At 39.0% G+C, this 22,065-nt stretch overlaps 1 protein-coding gene across 6 annotated transcripts in view; it reads right to left on the bottom strand.

The window, feature by feature from the left end:
* Positions 1–535: 535 nt before the first annotated feature.
* Positions 536–22,065, bottom strand: part of Eya4 (EYA transcriptional coactivator and phosphatase 4) — a 241,353-nt gene continuing 219,823 nt past the window's right edge. For 5 of the 6 annotated variants that reach the window (XM_059272649.1, XM_059272652.1, XM_059272648.1 and 2 more), the window contains 4 exons: positions 9,583–9,672; positions 3,277–3,335; positions 3,008–3,168; positions 536–654 (listed from right to left, as the gene is read on the bottom strand). In XM_059272649.1, the coding sequence (XP_059128632.1) occupies positions 536–654; positions 3,008–3,168; positions 3,277–3,335; positions 9,583–9,672 (429 nt within the window). The remainder of the gene's footprint in view (positions 655–3,007; positions 3,169–3,276; positions 3,336–9,582; positions 9,673–22,065) is intronic. The other variant, XM_059272653.1, reaches the window with a different exon arrangement.

Here is a 22,065-nt window from a genome sequence, read left to right as displayed (position 1 = left end):
AAGAAAGAACAAAGATTAATCTCATCCACCAGCCATTACATCCCAAATTCACACTACTCCTGAATTATTGCTCACAGTACAACGATGAAAACCATCTTGAAGTCTTTGTAATTTTGTCATCTATATTAACAAGTTTGTAGAAACACTGAACAGGCTATAGGTTGCCAAGAGCAGCTTCCTTGTTCTTTCCTGGTGTCCTCAAATGGTGCATGTGACCTTTTAGACTAACACCATGCATCTTTTTACAAAAAGTCCTCTTTTAACTTTGTCAGCATCCTTTGGACTAAGTCACCAACACAGTGCTGATTCCTCCTCATGACAAGTTATGTGACTTTCCCGAGGGATTAGAACACACACACACACACACACACACACACACACACACACACACACACGCACACATGCACACACACGCACATGCTGAAAATTCCTGGATGTGGTGAATTGCTAGCAACTGGAACAGTTTCTCTTTGTTGTGCCATTGGACCCAGATCTTCCATATAGTTGAAGTAGAAGGAAAGGGCAACAATGCTACTTACCTAGTACTAATAATTGATAAAGACTTAAGTGCATTTGTTAGCCAGGAATCTGTCAGGCCTTCAATCTCTGCCCTTAACTGCAGCCACGCATCCCTCTTGGCAGGGCCGAGGAGCCCTGAAATGCCAGAAAACAACATGCAGTCAGAAGTTGAACATTGTCTCTGGAATACAGAATTTGGCATCTCTTCTGTCTACAATAAACAATTGTTATTTTGGTTGTGTCATAAGTAAAGAGTTAAAGGCTTATAGAGACACAGATTCACCCTTTCAGAGCTGATTATTCTATATTCATTCAATGAATTCTTATTAGACAACACTTAGACATCAGCCACTTGGCTAGACAGAGATGTGACACAGGAAAAGCAGACCCCAAAGTTTTCCCTCTCTCAGAGCTAGAATCTAACAGAATAGCTGGAAGGCTCAGCAACTTCTCAGCCTGAGTCCATTGATGGGGCTGGGGTATATCAGTTCAGGAGGAGTAGTGGGGTCCCTCCAGCCCAGGAATACAAATATGCCACTTAAAAATATTGTCACAATTAGAATTCCACTTTGGAAAAGTATTATCAGCATCAGTGTGCAGCTATTACAATGCTTCTCAAAGGAGTGTCTGCCTTTACTGATATTTTGTGTTTTAAGAAAAAATTAATAGCTATGTTTAAAATCCCAAGATGGACTACTCTAGTGTCAGCAGTGGTGGGAAGAAGTGGGCATGTTAAATTTTAGCTTACAGAGATGTTGGCCTATTTGCCAGTGGTGGATCACATGAGCAGCAGGCAGGAGTCCCCATCACTGACAGAAAGGAAAAGTGGAACGGAGGGAGGGAGGAAAGAAGAGAAGGAGGAAGAAAGGGAAGAAACGGAAAAGAAAAAGAGGAAAAACAAAGCAGCCTTGCTTTCATGATAAAATGAGATCACATAAGTGTCCATTCAAAAGGAAGGTTTCTCACTCAAATTGTATTTCAGATACTAGGAGCAAATACACACATAAATAGGAGCTACTTAAAATGAAAACTTTTACTTTCTAGGAAGTCTCATTTTTCCACATTTCAGTAAAAAGATGCTGTAAAATATCTGACAGAAAATAAACTCACATCATTGATTTAAATACCCAAGAGACAAGATTATATATTAATAGTCTTCTCAATTTTAAGGTAATTTTAACAGTACTCTGTAAGATGGGGGAAAGACACACAGATAACAAATATTTCAGACCTCTCAAAGGGCTGTTTAGTTTTTTTTTTTTAAAAAGTTAAACATATTACTTACAATTGATTTTACCTAGAAAATCGTGTCTTGTACAAAGCACAGAGTAATTTAGGAAATACAACCAGGAGTTGGAGCAGGGCTCAGTTATCTATTTGGAAACAAAAGTCTTCCCAGTATAAACTTCCTGTTGGCTCAAATGTTCACATTGTCCATGGTTCTGCCTTGCTTTTTACACTTACTGAGTATCCACTGAGAATTTAATGTGATTCAGTGCTAGAGAATACTGAAAAACAAACACACAGTCCCCATCCTCAAGTTGAGAATAGATGGGTGCAATGTATTGGCTGTGGATGAAAATTTTACTCATTTTATTCTGTGGCATACATAAGACCACACACATTTACAGAATGTGTACATGTGTTTAGAAAAATAATTTTCTTCTGGATTACTTTGGGTTTTTGCTCATCAAACACGTTTCCCTTTAAAAGAAAAACAAACAGCTTGTGGGAAGAATTGAGTGTGACCGATCTTGGAACTAATCTTGAGAATCTGTTGACCTAAAATGGATTCTAACAATAAAAGATGATCCATTTTCCCATATCGAGAAGCACAGCCAGGGTGGTGGTTTGAGGCTAAAGGTTTAAATACTGACTCAAATTATATGGATAAATATAATGTGATTTAGACACTGCTTATAGAGTATTAGAGGTTTAAAATCCCACAGTGATCATAGGGAGCACTGTATTGTATGTGGGAAGATACATTGTCAGATCATGTGTGAGTTTTAAAAATATCAAATAGACATTTTGCACATTTTGAACTTGCACAAACCACTGATTAGAGAGAGAGAGAGAGAGAGAGAGAGAGAGAGAGACAGACAGACAGACAGACAGACAGACAGACAGACAGTGATTGTTATTAACTCTTTCAACAATTATGGCTCTCAGCTTTGGACCACCTCCCTCATTTGTCTGTTTTTCATTGATAATATCAGAGTACTGTGGATGAAGCAGAGTAAATATCTTGCTGGAAATCTTGATAGAACACAAGGTTTCACACGGCATAGCCAAGTCTTTTCACAAGGGTGCACTCAATCTCCCCCTCCTAATTCAAAGAAAGCCAAAATTCAGGCTCACTACTTTTCAGTGCGAGCCTTTAGCTGATTTGTTTTCCAGTAGGCCAGTCTGCATTATGAAACTACAGCTTGAATTCTACCTAGACCCAGGCAGGGTGCTGACGCTGGATGGAATCGGCCGCACGTACCTCCGACATTGTTCTTGTAGGTGTTATACAATTCCTTTACTCTTCTGTAACGAAAAGCCAACTTCCTCATCCAGTCCACTCCTCCTCTCACACCTGTTGGCAAACAAAGGTTCGCACTACTTGCGGCTGCATGGAAGCCATCAGTTGCAAAACTGTAGGTACTGCAACACCCAAAATACATTAAAAAAGAAATAAAAGAAATAATTACATGTGCAAAACTCCATGGCTGAATTTCTGTCGGAAATGCAAGACTGAAAAGCACGGCTTACCTTAAGTCCTGGCCATTGTCATCGGAGGAAACATCATCTATATGAACTTGATCACACTCCTGGGGGAAAAAGGAAAGAGCAGACATTACCAATCTCCCAAACACATCTCATACGGGAATGGTTTCCCATCATTCCATGGCATCAGACTACGGCCACAAGATGGCAGCATGGGCCCATTCATCTCTTCCTCTAATGCTTGTTTTCTTGTGTGGGGAGAAATGGTACCACTTCTTTCCTCAGATCTAAATCCAGAGGGGTCACATAAAGCAGCCTGAAAACTTGGGAGTGCTTTGAAAAATAAATTTAATCTTAACGCCATTGATAAGAAGACCTCTTGAATCTTTGAGATCAGTGTCCCCGCTAATCTGAAAATACACAATGTGCCTTGGATTGGAACATATCAAGTAGTCATTATTATTGATTATTTGCTTGGTGGCAGCAAAGGGGTCTTGACCTCAGAACATGCTGTCCTGTGAGCTTTCCAAGACTTCCTGCTTTTTTGCTAGAGTGGGGGTGTTATTTTACTTAAACTCATGCTTTTCTGATACAGAACAAAGCTAGTAGCCATAGAAGCTGACATCCTCTTTTCATTAGGCTTTAAAAACATTTTTAAATTTCAACGAATACAAGTAAGACAGTGAAGATTTACATACCAAATGCACTACAAACGCTAAGGAAAATAAACTTGGTGAGGATGCCCACCTTGGATCTGATTTCCAGTTAGTTTGTTTAAAGCAAATAGTGGCTTCCACATAAGAACTGGGCTCTTTTGGGGTTCTAAAAAATCTTGTTCTGTGTTTAAATAATCTGCAAACTTCCAGTGAAACATTACATGATTTAAGGTGAAATTTGCTGGTGGGATTTAAAATGCCCTTAGAGTCCATGATTAACAGTTACAAATGATTACAATTCACAATAAATCAATAAGTGTGTGTGTGTGTGTGTGTGTGTGTGTGTGTGTGTGTGTGAGAGAGAGAGAGAGAGAGAGAGAGAGAGAGAGAGAGAGAGAGAGAGAGAGAGAGAGAGAGAGAGTTTTGCAGGAGATTGAAGCCAGAGCCTTGTTAGAGCCTTGAATATATTATGCAAATGTTTTACTACTGAGTTACATCCCCAGCTATTGGGCCTCTTATATTTCCTTTAGATTATTTTACTTATACCTACAGATTTTGATGCTACATGTAGCACATATAATTCAAAAACTCAATTTAAAAACTATCAAATTTGAAAATATGCCATATTAAGAAAGACTCCCCACTTCGAATTTGTTACAGACCTGGAAGTACCTGTAGCAAAACATGAATGTCTGCCTCCAGCCTTATGCACAAAACATACTTATTCTGTTTACATTGACTCAGATTTCTTTTAATTTACAGAATTGGAGGGTGAGGGGATGGTTCAGCAGCAGGTAAAGAGCATGCTGTTGAGCCTGAGGACCTGAGTTTGAACCCAGGAGCCCACAGGGTGGAAGGAGAAAACTGACTTCTGCAAGTTGTGCTCTGAGGTCCACATATGTGTGATGTGGATAGCTTCCTTTCCCACGTAAATAAAATAAATGTGAGCTAAACAAACAACAATAAAACACAAAACTAAGTAGCAAGCTCAGTCAGCCAAATTTTAGTACGTAACTTTAAAATGTATTTGGAGTGGAGAGATGGCTCAGCATTTGAAAGCATTTGCTGCTCTCCTGGAAGACCTAGTTTCAGTTCCCAGAACTCCTGGGGCAACTCACAATACCCTCTTCTGCTGTATACACATGGTACACATACATGCATGCAGGCAAAAATACCCTTAAACAATAAATTGAAGCCAAAAAAATCTTTCAAAAATCTATGTATACTAATTTTAATAGTTCGTAAGGTTTGCGTAAGTTATGGGATTAGTAATTTTTGCATAAATCTCTACCTGTGTTCACAGGTTAAGGGCTGAGAAGAGTTATTCTAACGAGATCATATGAGGGTGCTTCTGGGAGAGATAACCTGGACAAAGTGATTTTAAAAGGCATATTCTAGAGGCAGAAAATATTCCAGAATTTGGGGAGTAAATGAGCTGAACGGGAAACTTAAAAACTGGAAGGAAGGGGAATATGGAATGGGGAATATGCTCAAAGTACATAATATATTTGCTGGAAAATGTCCTTATACAACCCAGTACCATGCGCAATGAGTATACACCAATAAAAATAACTCCCAATTAAAAAGCAAAAGAGTTGCTTCTTAAATACATGGCAGCAGTCTAGACAAATGATAGTAATTGGTAGGACTGCCACCATCGTTTCAAGTTCCTGACAAGAAGTTATAGTGACGTGAATTAATACCGCAGATGGTGAGGGTTGTGGGAAGACGTGGATGTCATGAATAGGAGGAGAAGAAAAAGAACAGCATAGGAATTGAAGCTGCCCGAGCTGTGTCTGTTTCCCTTTTCTGACAAAGAATTAGTTGAGAAGGATGCATGCTACCCTGCACTGAAAGGAGGCATTGCACCTCCAAAACAGAAAAATAAAATCAGATGCAAGTACAGCAAGCTGTTGCACTGGGCTTTAAATTAATCGAAGCAGCTAGCATGGAAGCTGGCAGAGTATGGAGGCAATGAAGTAGCTCAGGACAACCCAAGACCTAAGTATTTCTTCTTCAGACAGTGATATTCTTTAAATGTTGGCGTGTATGAGTGTTTTGCCTGCATGTATATCTGTGTAACACATGTGTATCTGGGACCTGTTGAGTCTAGAATAGGTGTCAGATCCCATGGAACTGAAGTTACAGACAGTTGTGAGCAGCCCTCTAGGTATTAGGAGTCAGCCCCAGGTCCTATGGAAGAGCAGCCAGTGCTTTTAGCCACTGAGTCATCTCTCTAGCTCAGACATGGTGACATTCTTGGGCAGGGAGATTTTTGTGAGTTCCTTCAACCACCAGAAGTTATTTCTTGAATACTTTTTTGATTCTAACTTTTTTTGAAAAGCTCCTCTGACATTTCAAGTATTAAACTCACATGATTAATTTGTACATAACTTGCCCCCAAATTCATTTTTGACTCCTGAGGACAACAGTATATCAAACTTATTGGACCATGCACTCTGTATTTGAAGTTAGGTTTGAGGACCTTCCAAGTCTAACTCTCTTTAAATTTATGCTTAGTAACTCTCTGTGTTGACTCTGGACAGTTGCCCGGGGATTACGGTCCAGTGAAAGAAACTTGAACTTCAATTACTTAGATTTTAAAGGGAAAAGATAAATAATTGTTCATCAACTAGTTTTCACTGTGAGGAGCCATGCAGGAATCATTTTAACACAAACCTAAAGCACTCCCCCCAACATCCAAGTGCTTTGGTTTTGAACATAGCTTAGCAAAGACCTCAAATGTTTGAAATAATTCTGGTGTTAATCATAAATGCTTTAAATTTGTCTTATAAGGTAACCACAAAGTTGTTCCTGATCTATTCCAGTAATAAGCCACAGGACTCTTCTCTCGCTTTTGTGAACCCCAACTCCCTGGTGCTTTCTCCTCTGGAAGTTATTCTAACTGAAATAACATTTTTTTGAACAGAGAGAATTCTCTTGCTGGGGTTGGGGGGTGGGCAGAATGGAATGAAGTGTTGACTAGTCAGATTCAGATTTGGATCTCTTGAGGAAGTTTGAGAGAAACAGCTGTCACTGCCCATGGTGCACCACGTATTAAAGCATTTACTGTTTCAAATAGACATTCGGATTCCACAAAAGATCCTAAGAGATTAAATATACAGGGAAAAAATTCTCACAATAAGCTAATGGCAATATGTACTGTGTTGAGCAATTCTGTGTGTCAGCAGAAGCAGGTTTGGCTTCTTAATTCCTACGATGGAGCCTTTGTCAGAAGTTTGCTGACAAAAGGGATATTGACATAAATGTGATGTTCAAAATTAGCCACACAGGACAGTAGGCGTGTAGGTAACTCTACTAAATGGACTTGAAAGTTACTGCCTGGATCCTATTAGTCCGGTGTTTGTTTGTGTCACTTGGCAATACACTTTGGTGTTTCCTGGACTCATCTACCTGTACAAACACACATGCACACACTGCTGCTTTGATCAGGCTTATCTTTTATTGATCAAGTGGAGTATAGTTCAATAGTTGAACTGTGGGGTTTAAGTCAAATAGTGGTTCTGTGGAATTCTAAAACACACCCAAAAGAGAAATGTCAACACCAATATTTCTCAGTTTAATATTGCTGTTAGTGATCACAGCGTATATTTATGAAGTACTTTGAACATATCCTGCATGAGATGAAAAGTCTAAGAGCACGAAATTTAGCCACAGCTTTTTATATATGTTGCAATATTTACGCCAAGCATGTAAAGGTATTTACATATTTGTGTTAAGATACCCTCACATTCTCATTTTAATGTTCTGCAAAAAGGTGAGGATTTTATTTAAAACTATTTATTATTATTGTATTTATTTGTGTGCATGCACTTGTGTGTGTGTGTGTGTGTGTGTGTGTGTGTGTGTGTGTTTGTGTGTGTGTGATAGTGCCTGTGTGGGGCTCAGAGAACAGTTTTGTGGAATCCATTCTCTTCTGTCATAGTGGGATCTGGTAGGCTTGATGACCCTCATTTGCCCTATTCCATTTTATTTCTAATATGCCACCAAAAAGCTTAAAGTTCATTTATTCCACGTGTTTCTAGTTCAAAGAAATCAAATGAGACACACATCATAAACCACATACAGTTTCTCATTTCTCTTAGTAACTTAGAAAATATTAACCATCTTACCATTCTTAAGCTGAGACTCAATCATACTAAGAACAAGAAAAGTAACAACTAGCTATTACTGAATTTAAAATGTCAAGTTCCATGTAAGTTCAATTGTTTCCTATTTACAGGCATCATCGTAAAAGCATCCTGTATCCCTGGGAATAATGAGCAGTGGGAATAGCTGAAGCCGGGTTGTATAAGGGTCGTCAGTATTTCTTACTGTACAAAAATGGAAAACTAGTTGAAGAATACTGAGCTTTCATATTGTTCATGAAGAAATAAAGCTTCTTTGAGCAGACATTTTATCACACAGTGAAAACACGGACGGGACTGAGAAAACAACAACTGATCTCTTCTGACCTTGCAGCTTTCAGCACATGATTTCACGGTTCACGTGGAATCATTTTTCATCTCCTGTCTCTGGTACAGCTAAGTCTTGACCTAAAGTCTTATCTAAGTCACTCGCTAAAATGTGGCTTTTCTTTCTTTCACCCTAATTTCATCAAGGCTTGGGGGCAGAAGTCTGTCTGTACTCTTGCTTCAAACCTGTTTTAAAATCAGCGTTCAATCATTGAGCTAGCTGATAACCTTGAAGACACACACACACACACACACACACACACACACACACACACGCATGACATATATGTCATATATACAATGTCATAATAAAAATCACCATCTCTGTTCATAATGTGGCTACAAATAAATAATTTTACCCCATTGTGAAATTACAAAATTAAAATAAAAACTTAAGCATGTCATTTAAAAAATGAGAAATCTCTATTTTAGCCCAATTGTATTTGTACACAAGGTATTTTTGGTTCTTTGCCAAAACTACTTCAGTATTTCATATTCTCCTTTCTGCATGTCTGGTACCCCAGATTGCTAATATAGAGATTATGCTCTTTATCATGGCATAAATACAGCTACTCTGAGGCTAGATTTTCTTGTGCTCTTTCATTTTGTTCATTTTTACTTTCTTTGTATCTTCTCTTTACCAGACAATTGTGTTCGCATTGACATGAGGAATGGAAGCCCTGATAGAAGTAAGTACTCAATGCATTAAGACTCATCAGCTATGCTATGTAACTAGCCCCAGCATTCTTTAATCTAGAAGGGCAGATAATGCAAATGAGAGTGTGTCCAAAGATGCTGCAACACTCAATGGTCCATGCTTCTGCTGGGAAGAGGATTGGTGAATACCATCTAGTGAATAACATAAACCGTTTTCTGATTAGTAACCCAGATAGGCTGATGCTTATGCAAAATTGAGATACCAAAGAGACAAGGGCATTATGAGGGGTTGTCTTACCCAAGACACAAAGGGGACCATCTACTTTTCTAAGATATTTTTTTCGTTCTCAGCATGTGTCTGTAAATATATATAATTCAAGAGCACAGGTTTGCATTCTGTTCCTACTAGTTAGTCTCTACAATTTTTCCACTTGACAAGAACTTCACAATTCTCATGGGATGAGAATGCATGTTTCCAAATTTCTTAAGGTTTTCTGCATACATGATACCATTTGAGAGTTTTTGTGTTGACAATAGTTATTCTTGGCTTTTAAAATTCTTACCTCTAAGTCATTAAAAAACAAATGTGTATCAGCAAGATTAAAGATCATTTCCTCCATTCGGAGCCCGAGGGTCACAGCCATTGGGGGATCCTGAAAAGATACATATATAATGAGGTAAAATTTCAATAATCTCAATGACTAATAAATATTTTAGGTACATATTGTTGGAGAATAATTGCAAAATATTAAATGAATTTTTAGTGAGGATTAAAACATTTTCCAGAGGTGAGGGAAAAGCTGAAGAACTGGGAAATATCTAAAAATATAATGTCTTAGTGGCTGATGATATAAAGTAGGGTAACTATAGTTAACAATGTTTACTATAGTCTTCCAGATGGTCAAAATAAATGATTTCAAATGTTCACACCCCTAAGAATGATAAATGTTTGAAATGGAACTATTAATTATCAACTTAATCATTACATAGTGTATACATGTATTAAAATTTATGGTATAGACCCAAATACAGTTATGCTATTTATAATAATTACATATGTGTGTATAAAATGACTTATGAATTATCCACAAACATGAATCTCAAAAGATATATCTAATAATTTACAGAAATTTATATGCACATATAGATTAAGAACATATTTCAATAGAAATTTATCTACCAAATCAGTATATTCATAAAAGAAGTATGAAAGCCAACTAGTTTAGATGATTTGGTTTACATATATGCTATGTATACTTTTTAGAAAACATATTTGGATGAGTGCTGAAGAACAGAGAAAACATGGTAAATATTTGAAAAGATTTCACTTAATATTATACAGACTAGATAGGTTATATTTAGAAATATATATGTACATATAAGTGCATTGAAGAAGTGTAGGGAGAGGTATTTAGAGGATTTGGAAAGAGGAAAGGGAAGGGAGAAAGGTTATAATTATATTATAATCTTAAAAATAAAAGGAGCCGGGCGGTGGTGGCGCACGCCTTTAATCCCAGCACTCAGGAGGCAGAGCCAGGCGGATCTCTGTGAGTTCGAGGCCAGCCCGGACTACCAAGTGAGTTCCAGGAAAGGCGCAAAGCTACACAGAGAAACCCTGTCTCAAAAAACCAAAAAAAAAAAAAAAAAAAAAAGGAAAAAAAGAATGGCCACAATCAAATTAGAGATGGAGAAGAATAGGCCAAGTGAATGTCATAGGACTTGAGCAGAGACTGCATTATGTCAGGATAGTAAGAGCAGACAAAGAATGGTAAAATTGCCACTTAATTACAGATTGCATTTTGATTGATAGGGTAACAGGAATCTTATTTAATTATATGTGTAGTGAGCTCTAACCTTAATTTCACAAAGGTTGCAAGAAGTGGAAAGTAAATGAATATTCATTTACTACTTATAATCCATGACCAATATCTCAAATAGCAGCAAAAGCTTAAGAATCAGGAGCAGAGTTGTTACTTTACCATGACTAACTGAAGGTGAAATTGTAGCATCAGGAGATTTTGAGACCTTAAGAAGAGTTTAGGGACAAGTGAGAAATCTTTCACATGGTTGTGTTAAAATCATCAACGGTGTAACAAAATCTAAAGAACTACTACAGGTATCACTATGAAGATGCAGAAAGTAGAGAAAGTGGAAGGGATGATTCCTTTGAATTTAAGGCTAGATAGCTATTTCAGAGTGAAGACAATGATTTTGCACAAAACTGAGAAGTCTAGAAGGACACTATTGGTTTTGGCTGAGAAGTTATTTAGGAATTCCTCAGAGTATGATTTGGGTTGAGTGGCTGGGCCATGAACCAGACTGTAGGAATTTGAGAACAGACCTGAAATTTGGATCTCAGTATTCTAATAAGTGGCATTTTAAGAAATGTAGTAAACTTGGGGAGATGCAAAGCTAGCTTTACTTCAATCGCAGATAAGAACACCCCATCCAGGTCAGGCCCAGTGACATTCAATTATACCTCTAACCTGCTCCATTTGCCAGTAGGTGCCCCTCCACAACATCAACCAGCTTTCTTCCTACATCTGTGTCCATAGTGCTTTGTGAAGGAAATAATAGAGTGTAAACATATTTCAAATATCTCTCCCATATTCTGTAGCCTTGGAAACATGTGGAGCATGGGAGGGTCGGACTGAAAACAGGAATTGAATGCTAACGGGGTATGGAGGTTTGTTCTACAGAACAAACTTTAGGCTTTATGTGCGAGAGGATGAGGCTAAGGCAGGAATAGTGTGTGAGATTCCACCACACTTTATTAGTTTAATTTTCTCAGGCATTTTTTGGGGGTCTTTTAAAGATCCTTGACAAAATCCTATGTATATTGCTCATATCCTGGAGCACAACCTATGGTGACCTAGACTCTACTGCCACATCCATCTTCTGTCAGTGACAGCTTACCTGGATCAATATACCCAAATATATCAAAATCCAAAAGTGGCATGATGAAGGTATGGGAAGGGTTGTATGAGTACTCTGATATACATTATGCATACAGGTTCTGGAAGGTCCAAAGTGTCTAACATACAACTCAACACAAGGCAAAGATCAAATTATTTTGTCTAACAAATACTCTTTGAAATATAAAGAAAATATATGTTGTATAGCCAAAACTTTTTGACTTTATTTTATTTTTTTTAGCTCAGGCCATTTCAGAACTCAGAAAGACCCCTGACTGATTGTCTTTCCTTCCATTATAAGACTATATTTTGTTGTTGTTCATATCCTTTATTGTTATTGAAAGAACTCTCTGAAGCTTCAATAATTTTTTAACTACACATTTTGTCTTTTTCTGTTAAAAATTGCTCTTGCTAATCCTCTCTTTTTTGAAGGAATGGAGTGGGTCTTAATTAGGACAAGGTTATAGAAAACTTCTAGATATTCTGCTAAGTCATGGACCCGTGAACAAAAAGTCTACAGAAATATCAGGAAAATCAAATGTAATTACAGCATGAAAACATATAATTCCATTAGTGACGCTCCCTGCTTTTGAGGAATGTCCATGATGCAAGACAGTAAAAGGGAGCCTCACAGAGCTCTTGTGATTTCTGCCCTAAAGATATCCATTTCAGATGGGGGTACATAAATATCTTGCTTCTTAAAGTTTTTTCTGTTGGAGGCTAGGCTAGTGAAACTTTTATCCTAACTGGTATTTGTTTCTCTTTTTAAGTTTCCAATAAAATTATTGGCTATCTCATGTTCATTCCTTACATTCTTTGCATTTACAGATCTGATTTAAGGGAAGATGGGGAAAAAAAAAACCTAGTGGCCCTTTGATTGTTTTTTTTTTTTTTTTGATCGATAACATGCTTCCAAACTGCATCCCTCTTGGTGCTATCCAACAGTGGTAGAAAAATCCACAAAGAATGCATTTTCTGTGCATCTGATAAGCATGCAAACAAATACATTTTAAAAATACATGGCTCTTCTGGTAAGCAGGCACAGCATATGGTATGATGAAAGCTATATTCGAGCACACCATTGGAATGCAACCCCAAGGCACTGGGAGGGCTACTCACTTGTTTTGCAAGCTGTGGTGTTTGTACATCACATACTGTACTACAGCCAGCACTCAGTAAGCATTCTGGCAAAAACTCCATTTCTTTTTTTTTATTTTATAATTTAATTTAATTTTACATATCAGCCTCGGATTCCCTTGTCCTGGGTAAGTTTAGATTTGACTTTCGTCAGAGTGTGAACTGGTTAAATTTTACTAAGTTTTCCAGAGAGCAAGCCCATTGAAAGAGAGGTGTTTGGTCATTTATGCCATAAGCCAAGGAAAACCAAGTTAAGAGGTGGTGATCTTGTTTCTCAGAGACTGTTTGGGAAAGGCTGCATTTCAAATATATAATTTTATCTCCCCTCCCTTCCAGTTAAGTAAGTCACTGGGACAGTTAATTTTAAGGAAGCAGATTACAGCATCACATTTTTCCATTTGAAGAACTTACAGATCTCAGATTCCAAAACGGAGGACTGTGTGTCTGGTGGGTAAAGTCTTCCCAGAGTTGGGCCATCATAGGTAGCCCTGGCTGGGAAGGAGCCACCAGTGGCTACAGTTCCACTGCTTTTTATCAAGCATTTGAGAGTGAGACATACTTCTGGAGAGAATCCAAGTTTTGTACTGAAATGCTTACTCATTTTCATAGATGTTTACAGAGTTCCTTATGAATCCGGATTTGCTGCATTTTTTCCACTTAGCTGTAGTGAGTGTTGAGTTTAGAATTGAAAATGAAGTGACAGCAAAAACTTGGACAGAGTGAAAAGGTGGCAAAATAATGGTACAGACAGGGCTATATGAAAAGTTCTGATACATATTACATGTATAAAAGAGTTCTGAAAGATTCAGTGTGTCTCCAACAGAGTTCAACATGGGGCAAACGGAACTTCTGCCAATTTATGCTGTGTACTGCTCTATCAAAACACTGAAGTTATTCCCAAGGCACTCTGTTGGAAAGAGTGAAAGGGAAGGAAGAAGGGGAGAGAGAGAGAGAGAGAGAGAGAGAGAGAGAGAGAGAGAGAGAGAGAGAGGAAGAGGAGGGAAAAGAAGATGAAGAAAACAAATAGCACTTGGCCTTGAAGTGTGTGCCTCTGAGCCAGATGTTACCAGTGCATACAAGCAATTCAAGATCCAGTAGAGCACTTCTCTAAATCAAAATACTAATGCCTATTAGCCATGTTAGCACAGAACATAAATTGGAGCCAGACTGTCTGTCTGTGGGTCTCTGCCCTGCATTGGGCCATCAGCTGCAATTCCTCCTCTAGGGAAACACTGTAAAAATATCTCAGGAGATGCAGCAATTATGTATTTTTAAAGAAACGGAGGACTATTTTTCTTTTAAGATCCTGAGATCTTGGATCAGTTATTCCTTTGGGACCTAAAGCACATTTGTAGATTTTTACACAAGGGATAGAAGCCTGAGCACACTGGAAAGGAAGATAAGCCAGCTCCATGAGCCAAGGTGGAACTTGTTCCTGGCTTCCCTAGATGCAAGGACTCTTCTAATTAGACATAAGAGATGAAATGAAATCCAATCATGAACCAGAAGGGAAACTCTGTATTTGACTTATTTTTTTCTGAAGAATAGGTAGTAAATTTCAGAGTTCTTAAAGGGAAGCCTGAGTCTATGGGTCAGAGGTTGAATGCTTGCCTAGTATCCATGAGGTCTTAGGTTCAATTCCCAGTACTGCCTAAAAGGAAAATGAAGGGGGAGGAGGAGAAAAAGGAGGAGGAGAAAGAGGAAGAGGAGGAAGAGAAGGAGGAGAAAGAGGAAGAGGAGAAAGAAGAGAAAGAGGGGGAAGAGGAAAAAGAAGCAGAAGAAAAAGGAAGAAATGCTTTAGGAACGTTAGAAACATTAGAAAATATCTTTAGGAACATTCCCTTATTGATCATATGTTCACATGGTTTAGAGTGCCTACATGCACTCAAATTCTGGGAAAGGAGAAGTAAAACAAAACCAACAAAATAAAAGTAAGGCTGGAGACATGGCTCAGTTGGTAGAGCACTTGATATGGAAGTACAGGGACCTGAGTTCAGATCCCCAGCACCCACATAAAAAGCTGGGCTTGCATTTATAACTTCTTTGCTAGGGAGGCAAAGATTAAAAGACTACTAGAGCTCACTGGCCAGCCCGTAGTTGAATCAGTGAGCTCCAGGTTCCAGGAGGGACTCTGTCTGAAATTGGAAAAGGGTGCTTCAACTTGGGAGAAGGCAGGGATGTCAATATAGAAAGAAGGAAATGGAGGAAGGAGAGATAAATAACACTAAGGATTAAAGATGTTTGGAAAAGCCATAGGGAATCATATTATATTTAGCTAAAATTACATATAATATATAAGCATATGTGCATAAAAGTTTAGTTTAAAGGAAGTTGTACCATTTGAGGCAATGGTGTTCTCTCTAAGAACCATACTGCTTCATAAAAATCCTATTACTAGGCATGAGAAGACTCCTTTTGAGTTGTTGGTCAAGGAAGTCCAAGAGGCTCATTAGACAATACAAAGCCCTTGGTTGTCTCTAGAGGTTGAAGGTAAGTCTCTATTACTGATGGCACCACATACATCAGACACAGAACTCTGAGGAATAGAGCTGAGTCTGACTTGAAAGTTTCCTCAATGAGGACTAGCTTGCATAATACTAGAAGTCACTATGCAAGCCACCAAGGGAGGGAAGTAATTAATAATCCTACCAGCTGTGATGCCTATGAACCACAACATAACAGTCATAGCAAGATATTGCTGAAGGCACAACAGTGGCACTTAAGTGTTGGCTGTAACCAAGACCCACTCAACAGGACCGAAATCATGTGCAGTACTGAAAACCTAGCCAAGTATCAGTTAATAGGATGGTCAAAAATCTTTGAGGAGTACTACTGCCATTTTCCTAAATCAGTACAATTTCTAACCACATTCTAAGTACTCACCTTTAACCCACAGATAACTGTAGCTTTCCCCCCTTATCAAAGAAGCTTCCTTTTGTACCAGACCATTATAGAGAGCCCTAACTGGTCAAATGCAGAGACTATGGGAGTGCTTAGCTGTCAATGATGCATGCAAAACACAATCCTTACACCTGAGGCTCAGGGAACCTCACAGTAGATGGGACAGAAACCTTCTAAGAGACAGAGGACCAGAATGTCCACTGTGACATTTGTCTTCTATGTATGACTGGGAAGCTAAACTCATCAATTTTCAGCTACACAGTTGTTTAAACAAGACCTGAACAATAAAAACACCAGTTGATTTGTCATTGTGGTTAGAGGAAGGCTTAAAGGGCCCCACCTCATTATGAAATGAATGGCTCCTGATAGAAGGAGAATGGCACTTTCCCAGGAATGAACTCTCTAAGTGATTATCTAACACCCAGTGGCCAGTCCTAAATACATATGCATACAAGCAATACTAAACAGACTCAGAGGGTTGAGCTTACATATTTATGCATTTACATATATGTAGCAACAGTAATTAAAAAAGAAATCATGAATTTGAGAGGGAGTGGGGGGTCATAGAAAAAGTTGGAGGGAGGGAAAATCATGTAAACACTGTACACACGTATAAAAATTTAAAATTAATCTAATAATAAAAATATTTTGATTAAAAACTAAACAACTTAGAGAGCGGTTGAGGAAGACACCATAAATTGGCCCTGGAACTTTTATGACATCACCTAGCACTATTCAATCTAGCAGGAAAAAAAGTTTCTAAACACTTATCAGACATAAAGCTCTGAAAAAGAGATTGTAGCCACCACTGCCTCTCAACCTCCCATAGGCAGACTCTGACACATGTTACCGACCTGGATTCAGCTTTATTATATGTGTGTATGTTCTTCTTGTGTACTACTACACACATGGATACATGAACATGCAATGAGCAGCCATGAAAAATACTACCCATTTTATCTGGCCTTGAACTCATAGGAATACTTCTGCCTTAGGTTCCTGAGTACTTGGATTAAGGTATACACTACCACACTGACTCATATTGTCTATTTTTTGACACTTGGAAATTCAATTCTGTTTTCATTTACTTTATGTACTCCCAAATCTGACTCTAGCCACCCTGACTATAAATAGTGTTGAGTTCTTGTCACTGAATTGAGTGTCTCATACTGAAAGGTAAAGTGACAGATACAAACGAAAGGAGCACTTTTCCTGGAAAGCATCCAGTTACCCAAATTTCAAATTCCCTTTGAACCACATACATAATAAACTTCCCAAGGTCACACGATCTTGAGACGCAGAGATAGAATTTGAACTCTGTAGCTGAAGTTTTCTCCTGTAGCCACTCAGACCCAAGTAAACACACAGAGACTTATATTACTTATACAATGTATGGCCTTGGCAGGCTTCTTGTTATCTAGTTCTTATATCTTAAATTAACCCATTTCTACTAATCTATACCTTGCCATATGGCTTATGGCTTGCTGGTACTTTACATCTTACTTCTCATGGCAGTGGCATGTCTCAGTGTCTCCTGACTCAGCCTTCTACTTCCCAGAATTCTCATCTCTCCTTCTCCTGCCTACACTATACTTCCTGCCTGGCTACTGGCCAATCAGCATTTTACTTATCAATCAATCAGAGCAACACCTTCACAGCATACAGAGCGATCAATATCCACAGCAGAACTCAGGTCTATATTCCCACCAAAGTCAAACTTTAACTCTTATGATCAGAAAGGAGGTAATGGTTAGGGTGCTAACTGTCCTGAGTGCTGTTTCAGATCCACAATTCTAATTGTTTGGCAACGCCAGTCACTTCCTATTAAATCATGCAAGTCTACTTTCTTTGTAACTCTATAAAAAAATCCAGCCAGTGCTTCTTCCAAGGTCTTGCTTCTCTGTGAGTGTGTAGATTGTTAAATCCAAAAGCAACTGGATGGCTTATTCTGATGAGCTCTGCTCTTCCATAGACATTGTTTTATATAGGCAAATCTCCTTGGGAGCCTGAATTACGATTACACATAATAATGCAATTATTCACCTTTCTTTGTTTTTTTTTTCCTCTGGGTTGGGCTATTTATTTCTTTTGTCTCCTGCATAGTGGCTTAGATAACCATGGCTTCCAAGCATGAAAGTCATTAATGGTTAACATAAATTGAATCCCTACAGCAAAATTTATTAGTATTTATCCCATCATCTGAAGAGGGAGTTGCTGTTATTTAGGTAAAATAATATACACAATTACTCAGAGCATCAGAACAGTCTTCATAAACTCCCAGGTGGTGGATGATGCCTGGGCGCCATCCTGTCAAATTTGTGAACTTCTATTTTAGATTTTTGCAGTGGCAAAACTGTGCATGCCAACTGGTGCTCAGCCACAGAACCCATCACCAGCCTCCCGGCAGCAGAGCCTGCACTTACCACTATCCAAAAGATCCAGAAATAGTTCTGCTTGGGAAGAGGGAGTGTTGACAGTTGAGCAGAGTCAAAAAGTGATAACATACTAGGAAGAACTTTGGAAACTGTATTATTGACAAGCGGATATAGAATTTTCTGCAAGTGTTCTTAAGTGAATAAATAAAATTAGTTATATGAGCATTTATGAGATAATGGCATTCCTAGAACATCGGGGACTCTGAATTTTATATGCAAAGGTCCTGTGTGGTAGTACCAAACTGAAGGAGGTTAGAAACTTAGGACCATGTCAGACAGACAAGTTCCAGCTGGTTGTGCCACTTGTAAAATGTGTTGTAGGGCATCAGTGGTACAGAGCAGAGGTGACAGCTAAGCGGACAATGCATGGAAGGGGATGTACTTAAGGAATGGCAAGCATACTGTCAGAGGCCAAAGACAACACGCGCTACAACCTCCAGGTCCGGGAGACAGGTAGAGGCAGGCAGGTTGGTTGATGTGCTGATGTTTGGGCTCAATTTCACAGTTCAGGCACACATGCCCTCTACTTCTGGCTCAATGTATTTTATGCCGTGCAGCACCACCATTAGCATCATGAGAGCAAATTCTGACCTTCTGTATCTCTGAAATCATTCATTGCCAGTTACTTCTTATTTGGGAGGAAAGAGTATATATTGTTACTTAATATTATTTGACTTGAGAAATAGTCTTCTGTTCCTAGCTAAGTGCTTCTGCCATATTTACATGACGTTATTTAACCCATCCATTAACTCCAGCAAAGAAAGACAATCTCCATATTTTCTTGTTAGGTTTTAAGTTCAAAACCACTTATTTATTTTGAGATAGGGTCTTGCTATGTATCTCGGGCTGGCCTGGAAGCTATTGTATAGCCCAGGCAGGCCTTGAAGTTACAATCTTTCTTCCTTAGTCTTTCAAGTGCCAAGATTAGCAGTATATACTATCATGCCACTGCAGTCAATTTCTGATAAAGAAGTTGTCCCAGAGGTCAAATGACTTGTCATGCAACCTATCCAGGCACAGGGGATCTTCTAATGTCTAAATCAGCTGATGAGTCACCACAGGATATATTCAGAGCAAGTCTAGGCCTCTGTAAGCTCATCTCCAGTGACTGAGAATAACAGAAGAGGGGCCTTGCTTGGTGGGGATCATGGGAACTCTCTTATCCCTTACCACTTCCCTCCAGCTGGAGCAGCCCTATTCTTATGTATTTTGTATAATAACATTCTGCAGGATAGATATACAGTATGCATAAGGAATGCTCCATTTCATACCTGGAAAATCACCATTACACCAAGGCACACTGGCCCTGGCAAAACGGCTCAGAGTAAAGGAGCTTGCTGCAAAAGCCAATGGCCTGGATTTGATCTCTGGGGCTCACATCATGGAAGGAGAGAAAGAACTTGTGAAAGAAGTCCTCTGACTGGCACAGATGCGTAAAGGTACATGTGCACATATATATATATACATAAAAAATAAATGTAATTATTTTTAATGTGCATTGATGAAACAAGAGTGATTTAAGACATGGAATGGACTGAATACACATAATTAATTTAAAATCTACACAACTCTTAACAGGATATGGATCTTTCACCCACCTTCCATAACTAATGGTCCCAGTTACTTTTAAAACTATGTGTGAGTGTGCCCTTGTGAGTTTATGCACATGTAGTAGCTGCAGCGGCCAGAAGAGGACATCAGATCCTTTGGACTGGAGTTACAGATGGTTGTGAGCCTTCACATAGGTGCTGGAAATGGAATTCAGGTCCTCAGGAAGAGCACTAAGTGTTTTCAACAGCTGAGCCATCTCTCCATCCCCATCTTAGTTACCATTGTTAAGAGCAATGAAAATTATTTTTTTCAAATAAAGGCTAGAATGATTTCATTTCCATCAGCTTTCCTCATTTCCTCATTGGAAAGCTGATGAATTAAATCTCACTGGAAGATGGTTTATACTAAGCTATCTCAGAGCTACTTTGATATGATAGCTTGCACTATCTCCATAAAATGTAAGCACTCTTCACATTAGCTCACAAGGCTCTTTCTAAAGATCACTCATTAACATGTTGAAGAACAAGATTTATTTTTTTTTTTACCAAGATAAAACATTTAGAAATTTTTCCAGTGCTTCTTGAGAGATTTGTCGGTGATGCAACCCCTGTGGAGAGAGGCCTGAGATCTTGGCTATGGATTTGCTTTTAGAGTCAGCCAGCTTGTGAGTCAGTTGAGGAGAATGAATTGCGCTTCCCTGCTGCTCCCTGGCATTTTCATGTGAAGGAGGAAAGGTGTATTTTGGCTCAGAGTTTCAAAGGTTTCAGTATGTAGTCACTTGGCTTCACACACTGGAGTGGAACAGTGGTGGCAGGATAATTCTTATCACCAAGGACAGAAGGAGAAACCAGAGGCTTGCTATAGCCTCCAAAGGCCTACTCCTACTGATTTAGTTCTGCTTGCTCTGCCCTTCCTTATAAAGATTCTGTAGCCTCTCAGAATGGAGCGAGTGGCTGAGGGAAGAAGAATTCAGAATGTGAGCCGAGGGGAATCACTGATGTGTGCCACACCATAACAGTGTGGTGGCTGTTTCTGTTGCTGTAGCAGAACATCTGAGATGGGGTACCTTAGAAAGAAAAGCCAATTTTGACTGAAGGTTATGGTAGTCTGCATGTTTAAGGCCTGGTGATAGTGTTGGCATTAATATTCTCTGCTGAGGTGTTTGTGCGGTTTTAGCTCATGGCAGAAACCAGCAGTACAGGTTAGAAGGGTAGACAAGGATCCATGGCCATAAGAACTCACTGGGTCGGGGCAGAACTCATGAGGCTATCATCTCTTTATTCAGACATCTCACTTGGTGGGAGAAATGTGAGCTGCCCCCTTCATTTTTAAATCCTGGCGTTAAAATTTTTAGATAAGAGAGAAGTTTGGTACTAACGTGTTCTTTAGAGAAAAGCCACAGGGTAGGAAAGAATGAGTGTATGCTGTGGGGGACTTTTGCCGAGTTTCTCTTTCCCCATTGTGTGCTTGCAGTCGAATCCCATCTCCTCAGGCTTCTGGCATTCTCTGAACCCCCTGCTCTCCTTATGCCCCCCTTAACTCTTTTGGCTCATTCTCTATGTTTCCTGCCTTTTACAGTTCAGTTCCAAAGGCTTCCAGCATGAAGTATGCAGGAGGACCTCAGCCTGCATGTAGAGGATTTCCTCACACCAGACTGAGGCCATACATCCTGGGCAAGAATACTAATGATAGTGCTGTTAACTTTGGTTTAACAAAAAAGAAAACAAATGCACATAATGATATGTTCACCACGGTCTTTAGATTCTATTTGGGGGGTCCAGATGATCTCATCATTCAAAAGACCCCAATTCCTAGAAAAGGATGAAGATCTGATGTCAAGGAACACATTAAAGGTGTAAAGACAACTCCAGAAGGTGAGAGAGTCCCACCACGGATCTGACACGAGGGAGCAACACACATCTCAGGACAGTCCCTAGTGGTGAGGGCTTGGAGGGATCTTTACATGGGGTCATATATGTTCAAAACTGACTGTTTAAGCTTTTATTTACCATGAAAGGTAGCTGCATAAGCTACCATTGTCATTTAAACAGGGCTCCTGGAATGCTTTTGAAAAGCTAATTATTTAAAAAATTTCCTTAGATTAGGA

The sequence above is a fragment of the Peromyscus eremicus genome, chromosome 8b, assembly GCF_949786415.1.
Source record: "Peromyscus eremicus chromosome 8b, PerEre_H2_v1, whole genome shotgun sequence".
Taxonomy (NCBI): Eukaryota; Metazoa; Chordata; class Mammalia; order Rodentia; family Cricetidae; genus Peromyscus; species Peromyscus eremicus.
Note: the sequence above shows the minus strand (reverse complement) of the source record. Positions and strands in the feature narration are given on the sequence as shown.